At 36.8% G+C, this 23167-nt stretch overlaps 1 protein-coding gene across 1 annotated transcript in view; it reads left to right on the forward strand.

The window, feature by feature from the left end:
• Positions 1-715: 715 nt before the first annotated feature.
• The window catches only part of LOC144440956 (ADAMTS-like protein 2), a 23621-nt gene continuing 1169 nt past the window's right edge, over positions 716-23167 (forward strand). The window contains exons 1-17 of the mRNA XM_078130430.1: positions 716-1144; positions 8536-8636; positions 12296-12368; positions 12608-12722; positions 13304-13443; positions 14184-14307; positions 14762-14845; positions 15011-15189; positions 15856-16006; positions 16315-16617; positions 17026-17155; positions 17896-18103; positions 18507-18662; positions 19367-19531; positions 21062-21241; positions 21617-21761; positions 22384-23167. The exon at positions 22384-23167 is cut by the window's right edge and continues 1169 nt beyond it. Coding sequence (XP_077986556.1) covers positions 1013-1144; positions 8536-8636; positions 12296-12368; positions 12608-12722; positions 13304-13443; positions 14184-14307; positions 14762-14845; positions 15011-15189; positions 15856-16006; positions 16315-16617; positions 17026-17155; positions 17896-18103; positions 18507-18662; positions 19367-19531; positions 21062-21241; positions 21617-21761; positions 22384-22511 — 2514 coding nt within the window. The 5' untranslated portion in view covers positions 716-1012 and the 3' untranslated portion in view covers positions 22512-23167. The remainder of the gene's footprint in view (positions 1145-8535; positions 8637-12295; positions 12369-12607; positions 12723-13303; positions 13444-14183; positions 14308-14761; positions 14846-15010; positions 15190-15855; positions 16007-16314; positions 16618-17025; positions 17156-17895; positions 18104-18506; positions 18663-19366; positions 19532-21061; positions 21242-21616; positions 21762-22383) is intronic.

Genomic DNA, 23167 nt, shown 5'->3' on the forward strand with positions numbered 1-23167 from the left:
TCTAAGAATTCGTTACGTTGCATTTTAAAAAAAAGTAACACGACTCTTTTGAAATACATTCCCCATATACACAAGTCATTCTAGAATATGTACAAATTAAAGTCGTTTTAGAAGACGTCGGAAAAATTATGACCATATTCAAGGCATCCAGTTTCTCCAGTTCTTTCCCGAACGGATTGACTTAAAATAAGCTTAATTTATCGCACAATTTTCAGCATTATTTTCTTTTTTGTTATCCCCCCTTTCAAGTTTCCTTCGATTTCTCCTAGTACATTAAAATTTTGATAGACATACGTAGTTAGTACAAATTCGACTTTTATTCGAGGCTTCGAAAAAAACAATGTGTGTCCTGACGAAAATGAGAATTCGTAGTCTTTACGTTTCGTATCCACGAACTGACTCCTCCTGCAGCCCGTGGATATAATAGTTTCACCTTTGTGCTTGACAGGCCAATATTTTCACACCCTATTTCGTGTTCAGAAGTTTTCAAATGTTTAGAATGTCTACAGCGTGTCTGTGAGGCACCGTGCCATGACGAGCGAGGTTGCTATTTAAGCGATATCGCACTAAGAAGACACATTCCCTTTGGCACCGATATATCTCTTGTAATAATTCTCTAGCAATGATGCATTAATTAAGGCAAGGAAACATAGTGACCCATATATACTGAACGATTCACAACAACGCAAGGACACAATGCCGAAATGGACAGGAAACTCGGGCTTTATATCACTGAGCCATACATTACGTACGTGTCGCCACGAGTGTTACTGTACATGTCAACCAGTGGTTGTCAAAGTTCTTGACAAGGAGGGCAGAGTCATTATGTAATTAAGCGGTAAGGTACTACAAGAAAGGAGCAACAAAAGCCTCTTGAAGTCAGACGCCTATAAAAGGCTTAAAATGACAGTGGTGGAACTTAGCATTTAGAACCCTGTCGAGTATCGGTGCAGTTCAACTCCAAAGCACACGTACTTCCTCTCTTTCTCGTCGTCATTTTTTCTATTTTACCATGGAACGCAGGTCGTTTCTTCGGGTGTGTTTGATACACCTTAGTTTGTACTGCCTATGGACGAATCAGGCTGCAGGACAGTTTGGAGAGGAGTGGATAACTTCCAAGGAAACCTCCGACATAGAGAAAACAGTAAGTATATCATGGTGTGATTTTTAACGGGTTCACCGTCCTTCTATCTCGGTCTAACTGAGCTGTTTCACTGCGACTACTGTTTATGATGTCCCGCATGACTTGAGGAACGACCATTAACTACCTATTTTCTATCGTCATGTCAATTGAATGACCCGGCCAGTCTGTTCTTCAACGATCCATAGCGCCGCTTCATTACTAATGCTACTTTTGTTGTCTCCCTTTCTTCAAACGTACAACGCACAGAGGAAATGACTGTATAGAATTTTTTTTTCAAAACAAGTACTCGCTAAATGCACACGTCTAGTTGGGGGTACACATAACAGAGGAAGTTCTCTCTTACCAGTTTCTCAACATACTTTAACTGTAACCGTGACGTCCGAGTTGAAAATTTATTTGTGATTTTGACAGTGGCCTTGCTCTTTGATCACTTGATAACGTCAAAAATGTACGGCAAGGAATCGACTAAGTTCAGATGTGAAGGCACGTGTGTATACTTGCAGAATATTCGTTGACTTTACTCAAATGATGCAGAGACCTTGTGTCTTTGACCCCTACCTTTAAAGTTTGTATCGACTGTTGCTATAAATCACGTCAAACGAGGCAACTAAACAACCATCGCGCTAAAAAAAACATATATATTCCATACTGCCCTCGGTACATACCGTATATGTATACACGATAACAGCAATTTTGAAAGCTTTCCAGGGGTAGTCTACGGTTTTTCACCTAAAAAGTATTTCGATGAAGGGTCAAGTTTATGTGTCTTTAATCATTTTTAAACTTGTTATCTTGATAAGTCTGATAAATGTATGACGTTCACTCCAACCCTACAAAGCCGATAACCTATACTGCTTGATAACCTATACTTCCGCACAACGATTGTGTTTCTTCTGACCCCACTCGGACTCATTAACTACCGGTACTTTCAAGGTGTAAGGGACTCGTCAGTATTTATCACAGGGGGGGGGGCATAGTAACATTTCACATGGAGGTATAAAGAAACTACATCACGAGAGTAGGGGGGGGGTTAGACCATTTCAACGCCTGTAGCGACAATCTTGTTGATTTGTGGCCAGATAAATCGACTTTAGGTTTTTTATTATCTCGGAAAATATCTCCATGCTGTTTGCAGATTTTATAATCTAGGTGTTATACATTTATCTATTCAGTATCAAATTTAAGGTACAGGACTTGTGAATGTGAACCCCACCACTTGATCTATACCACCAATATTAGTTTGAAATGATCAATATAAAATTGATAACAAAAATTGTCAGGAAAAGACTTGTTTTGGTGTTAGGATGATTTTCATGGCGTGGGAAGTGAAGTCCTCCTGGGCATACCAGTTCTGCCACTGTGCCGAATGTCTCGTTGACAAATACATCTATCCTTCAATTGAAGCTATATTTGTGATGTTAGAAATATTGTATAGATACGTTCTACAAGGTTGTAACAGAGATATTGCGTACTCACATTTATTTAGCAAACAGAAAAGGACGTCCCGTACTTTGTGTGATAGAACGGACCGAATTTTGGAAGTCTCCCTGGCACGGTGTGTTTCTTTTTCATTCCCCTGAATCCCTCCACGGCCGATACATGTATGAATGGTCCTAATGTATATGTATAGTTAGCATTCATAACTCGTTCTCCATCATAACACGTTGTTTCTTGTATTTTAAATACCGATAGTCTTTAAGGCAAACATTCATATTACGACAGGAGCAAGCAGCCTCTGACAATTTTTTTTTCGAGTCTGTCATAGATTTTAAACGAAAGTTCTTTCAACCAGCTGAAGCCGAGTAATGACAAAAATCAGACATCTGCGTAGAAGCTGCCATTGTTCGGAATAGTCTTAACAGTCTCTGCAAAATCCCGTATTTATCTTGCCTTTGAGTGCGGTTCAATACATAGTTATTGACACACTTTACAACCCTTTCAGGCTAAGCAGATTGGCATTCTTAGTACTCGCCCGTTTATTGCCAGCATTTCTGTGCACAAAGCCCACTTTCTGTTGACGGACTCAAGGGTGTCGAGAGCTCTGTTATTTCCGATTTTATAGTAAAGGAGAGCCGAAACCACAAAGAATAGACGAGAAACATTCCCTTATACCTTTTGTTTCCATGGGAATGATTTGAAAAGCAACCAGCTGGTCTTCTGATATGTTTCTTTCGCTGTATATTTTAACGCGATTTTTTGTTAACAGCAAGACATTTATTGATGTGATAAACTTGCTAAGACTGCTTGTCCAAGTGAATTGAACACGAGGAGATTATCTGCTAAGTAGAAGTATCTAAGACCGTTTACAGTAAAACATTCACGTTTAAAAGTATGGTGCGACGTAACCACCAGCTTTACTTTAAAACTATGCAGAGAAGATTACTGATAGAACGGTTTCTCTCTTTTTAAAATTAAAAGTCGTTAATATGATCGGGAGAAAGAATTCGGAGAGGGACACTGTAGTATGTACGAGGGATGCCAAGTATCTGCGACGTCGAATAACTTCCAACGATCTCGCCCTACTTCCCATTATGTGTATTTAAGGTAGATGGAGGTCGTAATGAATAGATGCTTAAGGAGAATGGGGTCAGCTTCAATATGTTTACACTGGGAATATTAGTACTCTACCTAGCTGTGACCTCGTAATTGTGGTATTTCATTCAGTTTTACCCAACGGTGCTGAAGTGTTTGTTTTGTTTCATTCATCTACGAATGGAGACGTCGTTGTGTTATTTCCCACCTAATAACAAATAAAACAAGGATTTAATGTTTGTTTGATTTCATTCAATGACGATGATAATGTTTATGCTTCATTCAATGACAAGTTGTGATCCAGGATATGTTATATCATATTCAATGACATATGCTGACTTAGTGAGTCTTTATTATATTTCATTCAATGACGCATAATGACTAGTTCAATGATTGTTATATTAATGCATTCATCGAAGATCTGTGAGATATCATTGATCAAGTTCATTCAGTGACATATGCTGACTTAGTGAGTCTTTATTATGTTTCACTCAATGACGAATTACGACGGGTTCAACGATTGCTTTATTCATAATGCATTAACTGAAGATCTACCAGGTATTCTCCATCAATGTTCATTCAGTGACAAAAGTTTACTTAGCTAGTGTTCATTACATTTCATTCAATGACGAATAATGACTGGTTCAATGATTGTTGTATTTATAATGCATTAACTGAAGGTATCCTCCATCAAAGTTCATTCAGTGACAAAAGTTTAGTTAGCTAGTGTTTATAATATTTCATTCAATGACGAATAATGACTAGTTCAATGATTGATGTATTAAAGCATTCATGGCGACTTATTACTTAGTTCGTTGTATTCAGTGACGGAAAATAATAAAGCCTTTGTTATATCACATGTGTAGTGACGAATAATTATCAATGTCTGTGTATCCACTTCATTGCATGACATTTTGTGAGCTTCCATTTATTCTATTCTATTTAATAATAGTGATTTGTGTCCTAGAGTTGTACATTTCATTGGATGACGGAAAGTGACCGGGTATCAATTGTATTCATTTAATGACGGACTAAGTGTGCATATGTTAATTAATGAGGAATTGCAGCATACTGTTGTTTTTTTCGGTAAATGATGGTGGCGTGTATTTGTAGCATTTCATTCAATAGTGACGCAATTAGCATATTACTTTTGTTTCACTCAATGACGAACGATGATTTGGTGGGCTCAGATTCAAAGATGAGTAGATATGTGGCTTATTTTTATAGTTCGTCCGATGATTGATTATGTAGTGCTTGTATAGTCATTCAATAACGACTGATGACTTGATGTACGGAGCGGTGATGTGGCTTGTTTTTAGAGTTCATTAAGTGAAAGTGATGGCGTCGCACATGTATATTCATTCAGTGACAAACAGTTACGTAGAATGTGTGTATTTCATTCAATGAAAAACACGTGTGGTGGTGTTTGTATGTTTCTTGCTAAGGCAAACAATATCATTTGTATATTTGATTCAATGACGAATAATGACGAAGTGTATATATTTACTTCATTCAGTAATGAATTGTTATTTCTATACTTCATGAAATGACAAATGATGATGTAGTGTTTGTATATTTCACGAAATGACAAGTGATGACGTAGTGTTTATATATTTCATGAAATGACATGATGACGTAGTGTTTGTGTATTTCATGAAATGACATGATGACGTAGTGTTTGTATATTTCATGAAATGACATGATGACGTAGTGTTTGTATATTTCATGAAATGACATGATGGCGTAGTGTTTGTATATTTCATAAAATGACATGATGGCGTAGTGTTTGTATATTTCATAAAATGACATGATGACGTAGTGTTTGTATATTTCATAAAATGACATGATGGCGTAGTGTTTGTATATTTCATAAAATGACATGATGGCGTAGTGTTTGTATATTTCACGAAATGACACGATGACGTAGTGTTTGTATATTTCATAAAATGACACGATGACGTAGTGTTTGTATATTTCATAAAATGACATGATGACGTAGTTTGTATATTTCATAAAATGACACGATGACGTAGTGTTTGTATATTTCACGAAATGACAAGTGATGACGTAGTGTTTGTATATTTCATAAAATGACATGATGACGTAGTTTGTATATTTCATAAAATGACATGATGACGTAGTTTGTATATTTCATAAAATTATGTGATAACATAGTGTTTGTATATTTCATATAATGGTGCCGTTGTATTGTACTTTATAGAGAAGAAACAAACAGTTACTGAAATATCTCATCATTTCTCTATTTCAGCCAAAAATTGCTTCAATTTTAATTTGTAATTACCACGCAGTCGTCTGTGAATCGCAAGTTTTACGTGTATTAATGTACGATTTCACTCATTTGACTTGGCTCCCAACCGAAGTTTTTGACAGTGTACACGTTAAAATGAAGTTACGTTCAGTTAGTTATATACATGAAAAACTATTTAAAAATTACCAGGAGTCCCCTCTCTCAGGCGGCAACATTCTAAGAGCTTGTTATACAGATCAAATATACACTTTACCTGATTTCCGCTCTCAGTTATCCGAGTTCTAAAACCTCGAGCCAACTCGACCGAAGTTACTTTTGGTGTACTGGATAAAAAATGCAAATTTTACCAGATTTCCCCTCGCAGGTATCAGACTTCTAAAACGTTGGCAAAACGCCGCCTGGCGAATGTGTAAAGTTCCGAAGATTTCGTGCCAAGCTTCCCGTTGGAGTTTTACAGGATAAAATGTAAATTTTACCAGATTTCCCCTCAAAGACGTACGAGTTCTGACACCTTAGTCCTAAATCTGTTATCCACATTCTAAAACTTTGGCAAACGGTACACGTGTTATCATATTAATACACAATTTACAAGTGTTCCTCGGAGTTAGTGGAGTAAAAAATGTACATTTTACAAGACTTTAGCTCTCTGTTATTTCCGCACTCGTCCGTCTGTTCGTAGTTCAAATCTTGGTAATGCCTTCATATCGTTAACATTGTTCAGTTTATAAAGTCGGATAAGATTGAATGAATTGAAGTCAGTTACTGTACTGCAAGTGTTACAAAGTTGTACATGGTTTTCGCCACAATTTCATGACGTCATAGTCAACACTTTGGATGTAGTCAACTCTTTCGACCACATTTTGAGCAAGTATTTTTAAAAAATTTCTTTTTTTATCCAGGACTCAGATATTTTTTTTTTAACACCATGGACATTTTTCAGAATGTTGACCAGTTGGGCGATTTTAATGATCTAGGAATTTTTAAATGACTTATTTTAACATCTGAGCAGTGTTTTTTTAAAAAATCATTTCTGTCCTATTTCTGTAGTGTGAATAGTTGTTAAGTTAACATCTTTACGAACTTGTAATTCAGGCAACCTGTCGCTTTATAAATAAATAAATAAATAAATAAATAAACAAACAAACAAACAAACAAACAAACAAATAAATAAATAAATAAATAAATAAATAAATAAATAAATAAATAAATAAATAAATAAATAAATAAACGCCCATCGTGTTTCCATGAGAAATTTCCCATTGATACTGCAAACTCTTTACACGAGGCTTTTAACCGAAGGAAAAACTTTAAATTTGTTTACATGTAAATTATTTACAACTAAGACGTGTGTGATTTATTTATTTATGTATTTAATTTGATATTCTTTGTGTCCTATAACCCATAGGGCTTGAATTGGTTCCCTCTTTTGTAAATTTTATCCAAGTACTGATAAGTCCACACAGGACACCTTAATAAACAATAACAAATATACCAATGGTAGAATGTTTAACGTTCATACAATTAATTACTAAATTTGTAAGCACTTCTGAGTAAACCTAACCCGTAGTCAATATAACTAAATCAAATTTCCTCGCAAAAGTTATTTGTAGATCTAGCTTGAATTGTGAATGGGTGGATTCTGATTCTGATATAAATTTGTTTACATGTAAATCAACCTATAGTCAAACTTTACGACTGTAATAGTTGAAGTACAAGTTCATGACCTGATTTCGTCCTAGGGATATATATTGCCAACTTGAAAGCTTCGTGATGTCAACTGTCAGTCAAAAAGTCAGTTTATTTTTATAGCAACTGTTAACAAAGAAAGCATATGTCTGCATTTATTTTTTCACTTGATATCGACTATATAGTCCAACATTTGTTAATTTTGCGCCGTTCACGTTAACGATGAAATAGTTCATCTAATGTAAAGACTCGCTACAGAGTAAAACAAGGATGTAACTTATCACAAAGAGTGTGTAATTATATAATTTCATGATGGTCAAAGCCGAATCATTAGGCAAGTTCAAGTTTGTTGTTTTACTTGCTCTATAGGATCACATCGCTACAGCCATTCTCACCGTTTTTAGAGCTAGAGATTCCTGTGACCAGACACTGTTTTATCAGTGGTGGATAATTAAAACTGACTTTGAACTTGAAGGTGCCGAGAAGTCTCATTATCACACTATCAAACTGACATATATTCGCTCACGGACATGCTAAAAGCACACAGGAGGATCCTAGGATACAACGTACCCAAAGACACACTGAACACACGATGCTATATACTATTAAACTAATGACTTGAAGTACTCTGTATTTTCTTACATATTGCATCATCATGTATGCAGTGGTTACAGGTATATGTAAAAAGAATTCACATGTGCGACAAGGAGATTTTACGGCTTCTTCAAAGTCAGTTTTAATTGTCCACCCCTGATAAAAAGACGTTCTGATCAGAGGCATGGTTGTACTGCAATGGAAGGAAGAGTTTTAAAAGACTCTTCTTAGACTAAATTATTTACATTTTACTGTTACATTATTTACACTTGTGTTTACATTACACCTTTGTGTCCTTACATTCTCATAGAACACAGAATACTACTGGAGTACATGGAGTGTCTGGAAAGAATGTTCACGGCCCTGTGACATTGGAGCATCGTTCAGAGAAAGAACATGTTTGCAGACGGGGTAAGTACATATACATATATTGACATACAGGCAAATTACAGCCCCTATGATGTTATAAGAGAGTTAAGTGGTTGAAAGTAAAGTCTCGCAAGAAATAGTTGGTGCGGAAACTGACATCAACTTAAAAAGACAATAAAAAACTCTTCTTCCAATCTGCAATGGTTGTACATCTGACGGGAAGAAATAAACAACATAGAGAACATTTGGAAAACAATGGAAAACCTGAACTAGACGCACATGAAAAAAATGTAATAAAATAAAAAACAAAGTCTGCCTACCCCACCTATTTGAAAATTGAATGTAATCGGAACCACACAAATTTTTTTACGCCTAACCACCGACCATAGTTTAAGCCTCCCATCCTAAACATTTTTTAACATTTAAAATAAAAACGAAAAAACCCCGAAATTCTTTGTTTTTTTGTTGACCTTCATGCACGACTATTGTCTTTCCCCAGAGATGTCTGTACATATTTCATCAAACTATCACAGAAGGGGTATTCTAATCGATATTTTGTTTGTTTTTGGGTTGAAGCAATATTTTTCAAAATTAATTTAAAAAAAAGAAGATGAAATAAAATAAAATAAACTACCTACCCTATTTGCTGAGGACATGTTATCCCAAAACACACAATTATTTATTTCCACCTAATCAACACATGTACTAAAGGCCTAATAAAAAAATTGTGTGGTTCCGATTACGCTCAATTTTAGAATTGGTGGGATAGGTAGATTTTTAAATTTTATTCTACTATATTTTTTTTTCTGTGTGGGTGTCTACTTCATTTTTTCCATTGTTTTCCAAATAGTCTCTGTGTTGTTTATTTCTTCCTATCACATATACAGCCATTACAGAGTGGAAGAATAGTTTTATAAGCTTATTGTTTTTTTTACGTTGATGGCAGTTTCCGCATCCCCTATTTCTCGTGAGGCTACACAATTTTTTTGCGTTTTTAGTATTTTTTTCTAAATTAACGAACCTGTGACGTAATTTTAGGGTATACCTAGAAATTTCCACTGACTTCAGAATCATAGAACGTAGTTAGGTTTTATTCTGCGAGATGTGTTTCGGGTTGAACTCTGTAACTTTACCAAATCAAATAAAAGGGAAGAATGAAAACAATATCAGTTTATAATAATATGACCGACAGTCAACATTCTCACAAGCGAGAGCAGATATTTTTTTCCGCTAGGGCGACTAAAAATATGGTGGCGAGAGTTGATACTGTTACGGCAAAGAGGGTTGTGGGTTTACAAACTTGTAACAGGGGGTCGAAGATCAAAATATGGAGATGTATGCATAGTTTTCCCCGATCGCACCATAAACGCCCCATCACACCACACCACACCACACCAATAACGCCCCATCACACCACACCAATAACGTACGGATTTTCAGAACATCACGCCATATACATCGCTGCGAGCGATCGGAAATCCCGACGGCATTCATACCATGATGTATTGGTGGCTTGTGTCAATGTTCTTAAAAGACTCTTTGTGGATCATGGTGAATATTATGGGCGGATGTAACAGATATTTTATATATATGCCAAATCATGCGACTCTTGCGATCACGAGAGTTTTCTATTCAGCTTACCTCCACACACACCCAGGTCGTACGATCATATAAGGAATGATGGTTATACGATGTGGTCGTACGATGATCATCAGACAATCAGATTGGGTGAGGCGAGGTGGTGTGATATTGTAATTATTACAAGAGAACACCTTTCAATATGTAAACTGCAACCAATTTAAATATATATCTATTGCTAGTATTAGACACCTCAAAACAATTTCCCTTTCCTTGCGGTCTAAACGAAAGTGTATACTCCTCCTCATGTTACGGCACTGACTGTACCGTCTGGCTGTTTCGGGATATTATTACTTTCCGTTGGTCTGTTGTCTTTGGTGATCTGAAATAGCTTTCACAGAATATGTGACGTAAGTTTGGATTCAAAACCAAATTCCTGGATATTTCAGCATTTCACGTTATTTCACCCGGGAAGTTATTATCATATGTAACAAATCACCCGAAAAGAAAATGTACTCTAGTCATGATCACACAAATATTGCACTTCATATCCGTTATGCCTACTAGTATAGTGACGTTCAATTTGTCAATGAATAGGTAAGGATAGATGGGTGGGGTGAGGTAAACCAATGGAATCCCCTTTCATACGTGTCGTTGATACTGGTTGTTTCCCTGATGAGAAACAAAGTGTAAATGTGTAAAGGGAACAACATTACTGAATACATGTGCAAATATGAATCAATTGTAATGTGCACTAAATAACACCCCTCAACAAACAAAAACAAAAACCCGAAAACAAACAAACAAACAAACAAACAAACAAACAAACAAACACACACATACACACACACACACACACACATACGCACACGCGCGCGCACGCACACATGCAAACAAACAAACAAACAAACAAACGAACATCAACAACAACAACACCAATAACAACAACAACAACAACAACAACCGCCACCTTTAAGATTTCAATATTGGGAACAGAGTTTGCATATGGACTGCATCGTCGTAAACCACAGCCTCTTTTACGGCACCGTCCAAGACGCACCGCTAAGTCGCTTCAGTAGAAATATATGTACACTGGCTTGCGAGACTGATGGACTGAGATTCTTAGGTCTAATAAGTGAGAAGTGTTGAAACCATAAATGTGACTCGACTGTAGTTGAAACACTGAAAACGAACTGGTATTCTTGTTGGTGTATTAAAACCATCGTCGCAAACCACGGCCTGTTTTACGGCAACGTTCTTAACGAGCCTCCCACTGGAAATGTAGTGGTAGAAATAATAACTCGAGAATGATTAAAACACGTAGTGCTGGTGTTGCCTTCTGCTGATGCTTGAGTATTTGTTAGTTTGTATAATTACTGAAGTACATGTGTACGGTTCACCATGGGTCACCTAGGTTGTCCTTACCCCGGGGCCCTAACTATCGTCACTCGTTCACGCACTGCAACCAAATAATTGTCTGAGGTATCACTACCGAATTTCTCTAGCAAGATGACATCTAAGAAGTAGTTGCCCTCACAATAAACATAGAATAATGTGAATATGAATTTAAATATGTAACTTTTACACTTACAGTGTGATTAACTTAAAGTCCCCGTAATTGTCACGTGCACGGAAGCTATTTTTCATTCGTGGTTTTGGACGGAATTAATATGTCATAGTAGTTGCTGAAGCCTATATCATCTCGTGCTGATCAAATCCTTGTAGCATCCCATGGATTTGTTGACAAACAATTAAATGACCCCGTCTGTATATTGGTACAGTGTACTCAAGGACATCAAGTCAGTACACACAGTGCCATCAACTGCTAGTACAGGTAACGCAGCTAAGTAGAAGTGAACTTTCCAGGAATAATTTCAAATTGGTATATTTCCGCTGTGGAAAGTGCTGAGAAGAGCGCCCACAACGACCAGTCTTGTAGGGCCTTACGCAGTAAAATACATCGCTGAGAGAATCCTTATCGCCCCCCTTTTATGGAAAGAGATTTTAAAAAACGCCCACAACGACTGATCTTGCAGTCTAACATCAAATAAAACGTGTAGGGTGCAAAATCACAGAATAATTGTAAACATAATCCGACCCTTGTCTTACCTTCATATATATAGGAGCATGTACATATCAGTACACAACGACCTCTGTGGCGGTCAAGATAGGGAATACAGAGCCTGTAACATACATGTAAGTATTGAACATCTCCTTTCATTATCATGATGCGAGTAATTTGATGACAAAAACGACAAAATGATATCGACGTATTATTTTAATTGTAACACCGTGACCTGAATATGATAAGTTGCTTCTCAACATATAAATTAATTGAAAACCATGTACGTTGTCAGCTTCTCGTGAAAATAGTAAGAAGTGTTTAACTGTATGCAATATTATATGTGCAATGTCACTATATCATGATTTTGCAGCCATGCCCGCCTGGTTTGTTCGGGGACTTCCGAGCCATGCAGTGTTCTTCTTTCGACACAGAGTTATTCTATCTTGGTAGACAACATCACTGGAAGCCATATTATACTAGAAAAGGTAAGAATTTAGCGGCAATTAATTGTGTATATATATATAAAAAAAGAAAAGTACATTATGAATGATATAACAATATTACATCTTCCTTTTACATCTCTGCAAAACTATTGCGCTCTGCCACTGCGGTATAGAGCACTGTCTTAGCAGATTGATACTCACCGAGTTATATATATATATATATATATATATATATATATATATATATATATATATATATATATATATATATATATATATATATATATATATATATATATATATATATATATATATATATAACTCGGTGAGTATCAATCTGCTAAGACAGTGCTCTATACCGCAGTGGCAGAGCGCAATAGTTTTGCAGAGATGTAAAAGGAAGATGTAATATTGTTATATCATTCATAATGTACTTTTCTTTTTTTCTTAAATTGTACCGAAAAAACAGCCCCCTCAACGGTGATCATTATTTCAACTTGTTGCTGTATTACGTATGGATACTATCATCCCTCTGATTGACATATACAATGTCTGATCGAAAAATGATACTCCAGTTACAACTAGTACAGTAGAATAGCATCTCATTGTTTTTGATATTTCAGAAGCAAACAGCAATCCATGTGCATTGGTGTGTTACTCTGAGGAAGAGCCATCTTTGGTGACGCAATTATCTCAAGTATTAGACGGTACGCCGTGTGAAATGAAACACCAGAAGGCAATCTGTGTGGCTGGCAAGTGTCAGGTATACTTCAAACCCCAGTCTTTTTAGTAATATTCCAATGCCAATCAAAAGAAACTTTAACACCACCATCACAAAAGTGACTGTACGCAACTCGGGTAGATTTTGCCTGTTTTCATATACTCAAATGAAACATTGTATAATTTTTTTTATACCTTACACACATTTCGTTGTCGTTGTAAAATGGCACGAACCTCAGGTAGAGTTTATCACTTTATTTTCTTTCACAGTTTCAAACACTTGTGGGGTGAGGGGACGTGGGGACTCTCGTGAAATGATTGGAGAACGTTGGCAAATTTCATCTACGTACTATTCTTAAAAAACACTGGAATCCCAGTAAAATGGATTTTATCAACTTAACCTTCACGACCAAACGACTGGTCGTGAACAATGTCTTAGACCTCAAGTAGATTCTAGAAATCTTTTATTTAGTAAAAGCACAGGTTGAGAACCATAATCTTGTAGAATCTTGTAGGTTGAGAAACTCGGTATACGCACTTTTCACCTACTCATCTCCCTGGTAACGACCCCAATAAATTGTATCGGGACTAGAACCAGGTTCTATTGATCTACCATCCTCAACGAAAACAATGGTCAGGAACCAGATAAAATTACTAGTCCAGTGATTTTACCGACTTGTCACCCTCTTACAAAAAAACACCGGTCTGTAACTCTAGTAAAATGACTAGTTCTGTGATTTTACTGATTTTCCATTCATTAACACGAACACTGTTTTCATACAGCCCATAGGATGTGACGGTAAACTTTACTCGAACTTGAGGCTTGATCATTGTGGTGTATGTGGTGGTGATAGGAAGGCCTGTAAAACTATCAGAGGCACTTTTAAACAATCCAACATAACAAAAGGTAAGAGTACATATAGAGAAATTGTTTTCAAACTGTATCAGTTGGTATGAGATTATTGGAGTTTAATGCATACATTTGCATAAGCTGCGTAACATTGAATGCGTGTTGATTGAGTCTAGATTCGCATGTGGCCATGTCTTACATATATTTCCATGGTACAGTATTGCATCTTATATTGATATTGATTTACAGTACGTGTGTTTCACCTCCCACAATGGGAGGTTATGTTATGTTACGGGTCTGTCTGTCTGTCTGTCTGTCTGTCTGTCTGTCTGTCTGTCTGTCTGTCTGTCTGTCTGTCTGTCTGTCTGCTTGTTTGTTTGTTTGTTTGTTGTTTTTGTCTGTGTCATCATTATGTCAAGAACAACTTGCTCAAATTAAACAAAATTCAGCATACACGTTCTTTAATGTAATTGGTGGTGGCATTCAGTTTACATCTGGTATTTCATTGCAGGTTATACTGAAGTCGTAAGAATACCTAAAGGTGCAACTCACATCAGAATAGTAGAGAAAACCAGATATGACGACGTGTATTTAGGTGAGTTGGAAAATATTGTTGCACATGTCTTCATTACACACTGTTTTGACACTAAAGACGAACCATAAAGTCTATTTCTATTCCATTCCATCTCAACCAAAACTGTTTTATTAGGTGTGTATGTACTTTGTTGCCAGCAATTCTCTTTTATGATTTTTACCCAAGCATTGAGAAGTGGACTAGATGAGAGATTGTTTATCAATGGTTATAGGATGATAAATCCACCAACTAAGTATGAAATAGCTGGAACCACTCTCGACTATGTGAGACCAACAGAAAGGAGAAATGATACACAGGAGAATATGGTTGCACCAGGACCAACAGACCAACCACTCATGCTTATGGTAAGGGTCACATCAATATGAAGAAAGCTTTGTCCAAATGAGAGTATATAGATAGCTGAAGGGAGGAGGGGAGGGGGCGTGTCACTTTAGTGGTGGAACGTTTAATGTTCAAGGAGGGACAAGCAGACTTTGTAAGGTTTAAAATGCGGGTAAAAATAATTACACAAAACTTTGATTAAATCATTTTCAATAAGTGTAATTGTAAGTTTCGATTTTGGTTATAACTGGACAAATGATACATACAGGGTTGAACTGTATTTCTGAAGGGGCTCTTGTCGTAACTCTAGTATTATTTTGCAGACCAGACAACAAAACATATATTCACTGAAAATTGTTAAACTAAAATTAGACAAATTATGTACCTGTTAATTAGAGGCTGATTTTATCCATAAGTAGTACAGTAACAAGTTGAAATCATAATTGCATAGGGGCCGTGATTGTTATGTGCGGACCCCCCCCCCCCCCCAATTCAATTTGTTTGTATTTATTGCACACCACACTTTGCGTACAGCTACACAGTTTACTCACAGGTAATTCAATACATTATGAGTATCCCAATTATATTTAACAAAACAGTTTCTACAAAATATTCCAGTTTTTAGCTAGTGCAGATTTAACCAGGATCTGTTTCCAAAATAAGTCATTCTGAACTTGATTTTCTTACAGGTACTATCGATGGCACCACATAACGTACAAAACTTACATATATCGTACCAGTATGCTATATCGGAAACACAGATTAAAATTGAGGAACGTCCGACCCTTGCTGGTTTACTTCAGTATGCACCCAAACCGAGTCATGGTGAACTCAAAGAAGGTATGACATAATTGAATATACTTGAGCAACTGATAGAGCCTTTAATAGGGGGTTTGGACATGATGGAACGATGGAATTATGATGTAATTTATTAGTTACTAGTATATTTGGAAATAATACGATGCACATCATTCTTGGTTTCTGTGCTACTTTGCACTCACTTCCCCCATGCACTCTCGTGTGTGTTTATTATATTTGAGCAGTTTCTACACTAAGTCTTTGGCCTTAAAATGGGCTGCCAGTTACAGACTGTGCCACTTTCATTGAATGAATTATGTGTAGCATCTATCTACTATTTTACATTCCAGTAATTGCAGATAGATATGATGAGGCAGAGATGACACAGGATGAAGAAGATTATGATGATAATAGTGAAGACTCATTTTTCGAAATCGATGTCCAGTCAACGTTAGTACCGACACCAGACATCATGGCTCTTAGTTCTACGAGACGTGGCTATAGAAACAGAAACAATGACAAGACGAACCAAGACGACAGATCCAATTTAAGAGCAAAGTTTAATGAATCAGACATTGATAAGAAGTATTTGCCTGCGCATACGTATTATTGGGTAGCAAATGTTGCACCCTGTAGTGCCACATGTTCCTCAGGTAATTATACATGGAGAGCTTACAACCTAAATGGGAATGACACGGCTCCTTTAATATGGAAATTCTGCTCCGTACGTGGCAAAGACACAACACCTTATATGGAGGTCATAATCGTTACATGGTAAAAACTCAACTCCTTATATGGAGATTACATGAAAAGCACACCACACATTATATAGAGATACTCCTTATATGGCAAAACAGAACTCCTTATATGATTTTCCTCCTTATCTTACTCGAGTTCCTTATATGGCAATATACTAATATTCATGTCATATCACAGACATCTGTGATTGGTTTAAAGTCGTTCACCCAAAGCAAAACTTGACTTGTATTAATTGATAAGATATTTCAACTATTTGTCATTTGTACTATAATTCCATCGGCACCATTGTTTTACACACACAGGTTTGTCAGTGACATATGCTCGATGTTTTCGTAATACTGGGGAGAGCGCCAGAGAATCAGACTGTGATCCCGCTACCAGACCAGAACCCAGATTAGAACGTACTTGTGGTGGAAAACCATGTGAGGCCAGGTATGAAATTTTGTCATTGTTTTCCTTGAAAATCACGCACTCATCATCATCATCATCATCATCATCCTCACCACCACCACCACCACCACCTCCACCACCACCATCATCATCATCATCATCATCATCATCATCATCATCATCATCATCATCATCATCATCATCATCATCCTCACCACCAACACCAACACCACCAACACCTCCACAACTATCACCACCACCACCACCACCACCACCACCACCACCACCAACAACAACAACAACAACAACACCAACACCAACACAACCATCATCGCCGCCGCCGCCGCCGCCGCCGCCACCACCGCCACCACCACCACCACCACCACCACCACCATCACTTGCATATCTAACAAAACACTTGAATATTCAGATGTATCCTTATTTCACACAACTTATTTCATACAACATAACACAACACATAAACATGGAATGAATGTATCCAATTGTTTGTTCTTGTAACATGTTCAGTGATTATGACACCCACTGTGGTTGTGCTACTAATAGTGACAACGTTCTAGCATTCCAACACCATGTGACATCCAAGATGTATCAACTAGAGATTGCAGTCTATAAATGTATACAGTTACAAGTTTATCGATGAAATAAAGTACTTATATATATATATGTAATTTATTGTACTCTGTTGTATTGTAATGTATTATTGTAACATAAGTATTCTATTGTATTACATTGCTTTGTGATGTATTATTATTGTATTGTAGATGGATGGCTAGTAAATGGAGTCGGTGTTCAGTAACATGTGGCCAGGGATTGCAGTACAGAGCTGTTCGTTGTTGGAGAATGATGGCAGAAGGCTTAGATAGCTCAGTAGCCAACTCACAGTGTGATAGTGGTGAGAAACCAGAAACTACTAGACAATGCCAATCACCCGAGTGTGGTGCACTATGGCAGACTTCTGATTGGGGACAGGTTTGTATTGTACTATACATTCTAAGCATTTATTATGAAGTTCAACATGTTTAGACACAATAATGAATTCAAATGATTGATTTATAGTATGGGATTACGTATTATAGTGTGTGATTTGCATCTAAGGCATTATCATATTGTCTGCATATATAGTAATTAACAGTCTATGGTATTACATGTATGATAGGATTAAATGTTATCAATATAGTCAACATCATATATATATATATATATATATATTTCATATATATATATATATATATATATATATATATATATATATATATATATATATATATATATATATATATATATATATATATATATATATGAATTGTAATACCCTAATGTGCATGAGGATATATGTAATGCTTGATAACATTTACATAACATTTTTTCTTAGTGTTCAAGAAAATGTGGCGGAGGTTATCGCACAAGGGAGGTTAGGTGTTCAGTGCCAGGAAGCACCAGTTGTAAACGTGAAGATAAGCCAAATTATCGACAGAGGTGCAATGAAGTGCCGTGTCAGACTCAATGGGCAGTATCGCCTTGGAGCCAGGTAAGTGTTTGCAAATTTAAGAATATGGAGTTTGGTTAATTGGTATAAGGTTATCTAGATAGTATTACCTTGGAGTTAGTAAGTCACAGTGGTATCAGACCATCTGGGTAGTATCACCTCGGAGAGGTAAGTGTCTTCAAACAGTGTATGTACAGCCCAACAACATGGAATTGGTAAGTGAATAAGACTTGCTAAGTGGTATCAGACTATCTTGAAGGTATCACGTCGGAGGTGTATTTTCAAACAGTATGTACAGCTGAAAGATATGGAGTTGGTAAGTTGTATCAAACTACAGTATCATGCTCAGCTTAGAGTTGCATTTGTTAAGTGGTATGAGTCGAGCTGAGCAGTATGACCTTGGAGTGAGGTGAGTGCTTTCAAATAATATGGGTATCAGACAGTAAGGACAGTGCAACAACATGTAGTGGGTAAGTGGTACCAGACTGTCTGGACAGTATCACCTGTCGAGTGAGATAAAGATGTGACATTACAATGTAAACTGCAACTTTTCCTTTTCAAAACGAAACGTTTTAACAAAAAACCCTATTAATTTCGGGTCCTCAGACATAATCATAGCTTGAACATAATACAGACTCAAGTGAACATGAAAATTCAAAATTTTGCATTCAGATCACTTTTGATTTTATGACAGGCAGCACAGGATGCTTAAAATGCTTAAATGGTCAAATAATTTTGTTTTACAGTGTACAGAGCCATGCACTATTATATCACGTGCCCTTTACTGCGTGGACCTGAAAGGCGACAGTATGGAACTGGATGCATGTGATCCAAGTAAAGAAATACCACATACAGTTGAACTGTGTGGTGACAATTGTGATCCTACGTGGGTTCCACACGATTGGGATGCAGTAAGTATCCTGGAACACCAACTCGTCTGTTTTTGGCTTTGTTCATTTATATTGCTATCAAAATTGCTGAAAATTGGAGAGAGAAATAAATCATTATTAATAGCTTATGCAAGCCTTGGAAGTCAATTGACTTTTAGCATACATAATTTGACAATGTACCAAGAGTATGAGCAAAACCAAAAATAGATTAGCATGTCTTGCTGTGTACCTCTGTGTGTGTCATGGTTATTTGATACCCACTGACATGACTGAGCTTGTGATGCCAGGTGAAACCTCAGACCACTATAGAAAACAGATATGCAATGCGTATTGTTTGTAGGTGTGAATCGCCGGATTTAAGAAGTCAATGATTGCCTTGCTCAACACTCACAGTGTCCTCCTGACTCTTGTTTTGAGCCATCTCGTTCCGAAGTTTGCCGATTGCCCGCTTTTCGTGCATGTTCGTAATTGCCGATTTGCACTCCGGGTATCCTTTTGGTATATTCGAGACAGATGTCATTTTATAGGTAGTCAATGTTTCCACATTTTAGGTAAATTACAGCTGTTTGAATATTCCCCTATTTTTGACACGACTGTATGCATTTATAATGAGCACTTCCTCAGTACTATTCAGTAAAACTGGACAATATAGCAGAAAATGGAAGTAGTAATCGAATTTCTTGAAATATGGTCTCTCAAGGCATTCTTGTTGTATGTTGGGAGAATGTTTCGATCATTTGCAAATTCATGTTCGAAGTCAATATGGCATCCATAGCCGATGATATAGTCCTGTTCGAATCTGTAGCACTTGGATGATGATGACCACGTGCACCTGAGAGGTGTTACAGAATGAGACATTCCTATGTTGCACGTCTCAAGTTTATAGTCATGCTTATGTGTGTATTGTAATGGGCCTGTGTTATGAAATAATGTACTTGTAATGATCAACATCTTCAAAATCAGACAAGTGTGGCATTTCGGCAGAAGACATTGTTCGTTTGTATCTGTAGCAATGTCAGTGAACTTTGACCGTGTATGACGTCACATATCACGTTCAGATCATGGTCTCGTGACAGCTGGGCAGGTCTCGTTTCACAGGGTATATAAAATCAGGACCTACGTCACACTGACGGTGATGGTGCTTCATATATTACAGAGCTAATCCCAACTTCAAACAGAGGCAATCCTAATTACGATCATAGACATTGGAATCTCTCCAATGTCTATGGTACGATGGAAATCGCTGTGTTATTTGCGATGCATATATTTTTTTCTATAGTGGTCTGAGGTAAAAACTAAATTTGTAGTAGAAATGTTGACCAAATGTTAACGGTACAATTTTTGTTTAGATTATTCAAGATAGAAAGCAACTCTTTGGAAGTCCTAAATGAGTAAATGTTATTTTGAATTCCCCGCTATTTTACACCTGTCCTAGGAAGGGTACAAACAATGTATCCTCATATCCTCTTCTGATTCAAACATTGAAAGCAAAACAATATTACATCAACTGTGTAGCACTAACAGCTTTAATTTGTCATTATTTTCCACCAGTGTACCTCAAATTGTGGTATTAAGAGGCGAAATATTGTATGTGCTGGTCTACGTAATGGTAAAGTTAAAAATTTTAATAACTCAGCATGTGATGTAGTAACTAAACCAGATGAGACAGCTGACTGTAGAGAAGGGCCATGTGAAGACCAGCCAAAGTGGTTTTCAACAGAATGGTCACAGGTAAGAGGAGATCTCATGCATATTGCAAAAGGGTAGGGTACACAAAAGTGTCGTCATATCCTCTTGTATTCTTCATGATGTTCATAATGTATTAAAAGGAATGTGTGGGTTGGGGACAAATGGACTCGCTTGCTTGCTTTCTTTCTCCTATGCTGTCTGTCTGTCTGTCTGTCTGTCTGTCTGTCTGTCTGTCTGTCTGTCTGTCTGTCTGTCTGCCTGCCTGCCTGCGTGCGTCCGTCCGTCTGTGTGTGTGTGTGTGTGTGTGTGTGTGTGTGTGTCTGTCTGTCTGTCTGTCTGTCTGTCTGTCTGTCTGTCTGTCTGTCTGTCTCTGTTTGTTTGTTTGTCTCCGTTAATATTGTTAATGTGTTGTTACAGTGTTCTACAAGTTGTGGTAAAGGTGTGCGGACTAGGGAGGTAACCTGTTATCTGAACAATGTCCCTACCCGTGGTTGTAGTGAGAATGCCAAGCCAATAACTGAAGAACAATGCGACACACCTAGCTGTTCCAATGAAGCACCAGGTAAGATAATTAAAGACAGACATTATCAATAATCTGGTAGCGAGTGCCAAAAGTTGTTAGAATCCTTCCTTAATTCTAATACATGTCATTTTCTGAAAGTTTGTACAGTTCAGGTATCCTGGAAAAATTCTCTTACAGATTTTATTAAGGTAATATCAGGCTTAAAGGCTTGAATATGGTTATGTGGACATCTCATTTTTTAAGGCGTATGAACTGTACCATATGCATATATTATAGATATTATTGACAACTGTGGAAGGAGAGGGGCTGTCATTCTTGATGCATGGCTATACCCCTCAAAAGGAATCCCTCTGAGTTTACTCAGATCTCAAATTCTATATAATTTTGTTCTTCTTGTAATTTTCTACACATTTATTTATACATAAAACAAACAGTTTCCTTCTGTGTTGTTTGGGTATCATTTAAAATTGGGTATATAGATCAGTAACATTTCCAACTTGTTTGAAATGTTGACCCATCTTTCCCATTGCCCTGCAATAGTAAACTGTATTATTACCTGAATTTGTAGGCTAGCATTAACCAAATTAATCTAACGCATTTTCTTTTCTTTTTTTCTCCTCCATTACCTTCTTTTGTATGGTTGCCATGATATCCAACACAGCTGAAGATTGTCAGAATGACCCAACAGCTAATTGTAAACTAGCAGTGCAGTTAGCACTGTGTAAGCACTGGTATTATAAGAGGGCCTGTTGTCATTCTTGCAAAGGCCAATCACCAGACAGACGTTGAACACAGTGATAAACATTGTACCGACTACAAATGGTCTGTCTTATCACGTTGTTCATAGTAAGCACTTTCACAACTCAGCCTTTTGAAATAGTTGTAGTCATATGTAAAACATGCCCGATGTAAGTTTTGAGTTTGATAATTGTCTCCATGACAGTCATGTACTTCAAAATTGAGTTAAATACCACTTGATCAGAATCGTCTTTGCTTTTTGCAACCATCCAGCAGATTCAATACTTTGTAGTGATTCTCTTCTTCTTGTTAACATTCATCATGACCAACCAAGTTGTTTTTTGACAGAGTTGTTTACTACTGCCTTGTAGAATGTTTAGTTTGAAGGTAACCCATGATTTCTATTTAAAATAATTTCATCTATTTTATGTACTGTTTATTTTAACATTATTTGAGGAAAGATTATTATTATATAGAAATACGTTTATTAATAATTAGACCACATCTGGCAAGGCCTAGAGGGTGCTATGAATTGTATTTGTGCATGTGCCTCCATCTCTCGGTGTCTAATTCCTTTGAGTAAATTTCATTCAAACATGGCACAAAGGTGACATAATGTATGCTGTATACCCGTCACTTTGATTGGCTACTTTTCAAATTTGACTGAAGGACAACCATATTTATCCTAAACTTTATCAATTATAAAT

This window comes from Glandiceps talaboti, chromosome 10 (genome assembly GCF_964340395.1).
Source record: "Glandiceps talaboti chromosome 10, keGlaTala1.1, whole genome shotgun sequence".
Classification (NCBI taxonomy): Eukaryota; Metazoa; Hemichordata; class Enteropneusta; family Spengelidae; genus Glandiceps; species Glandiceps talaboti.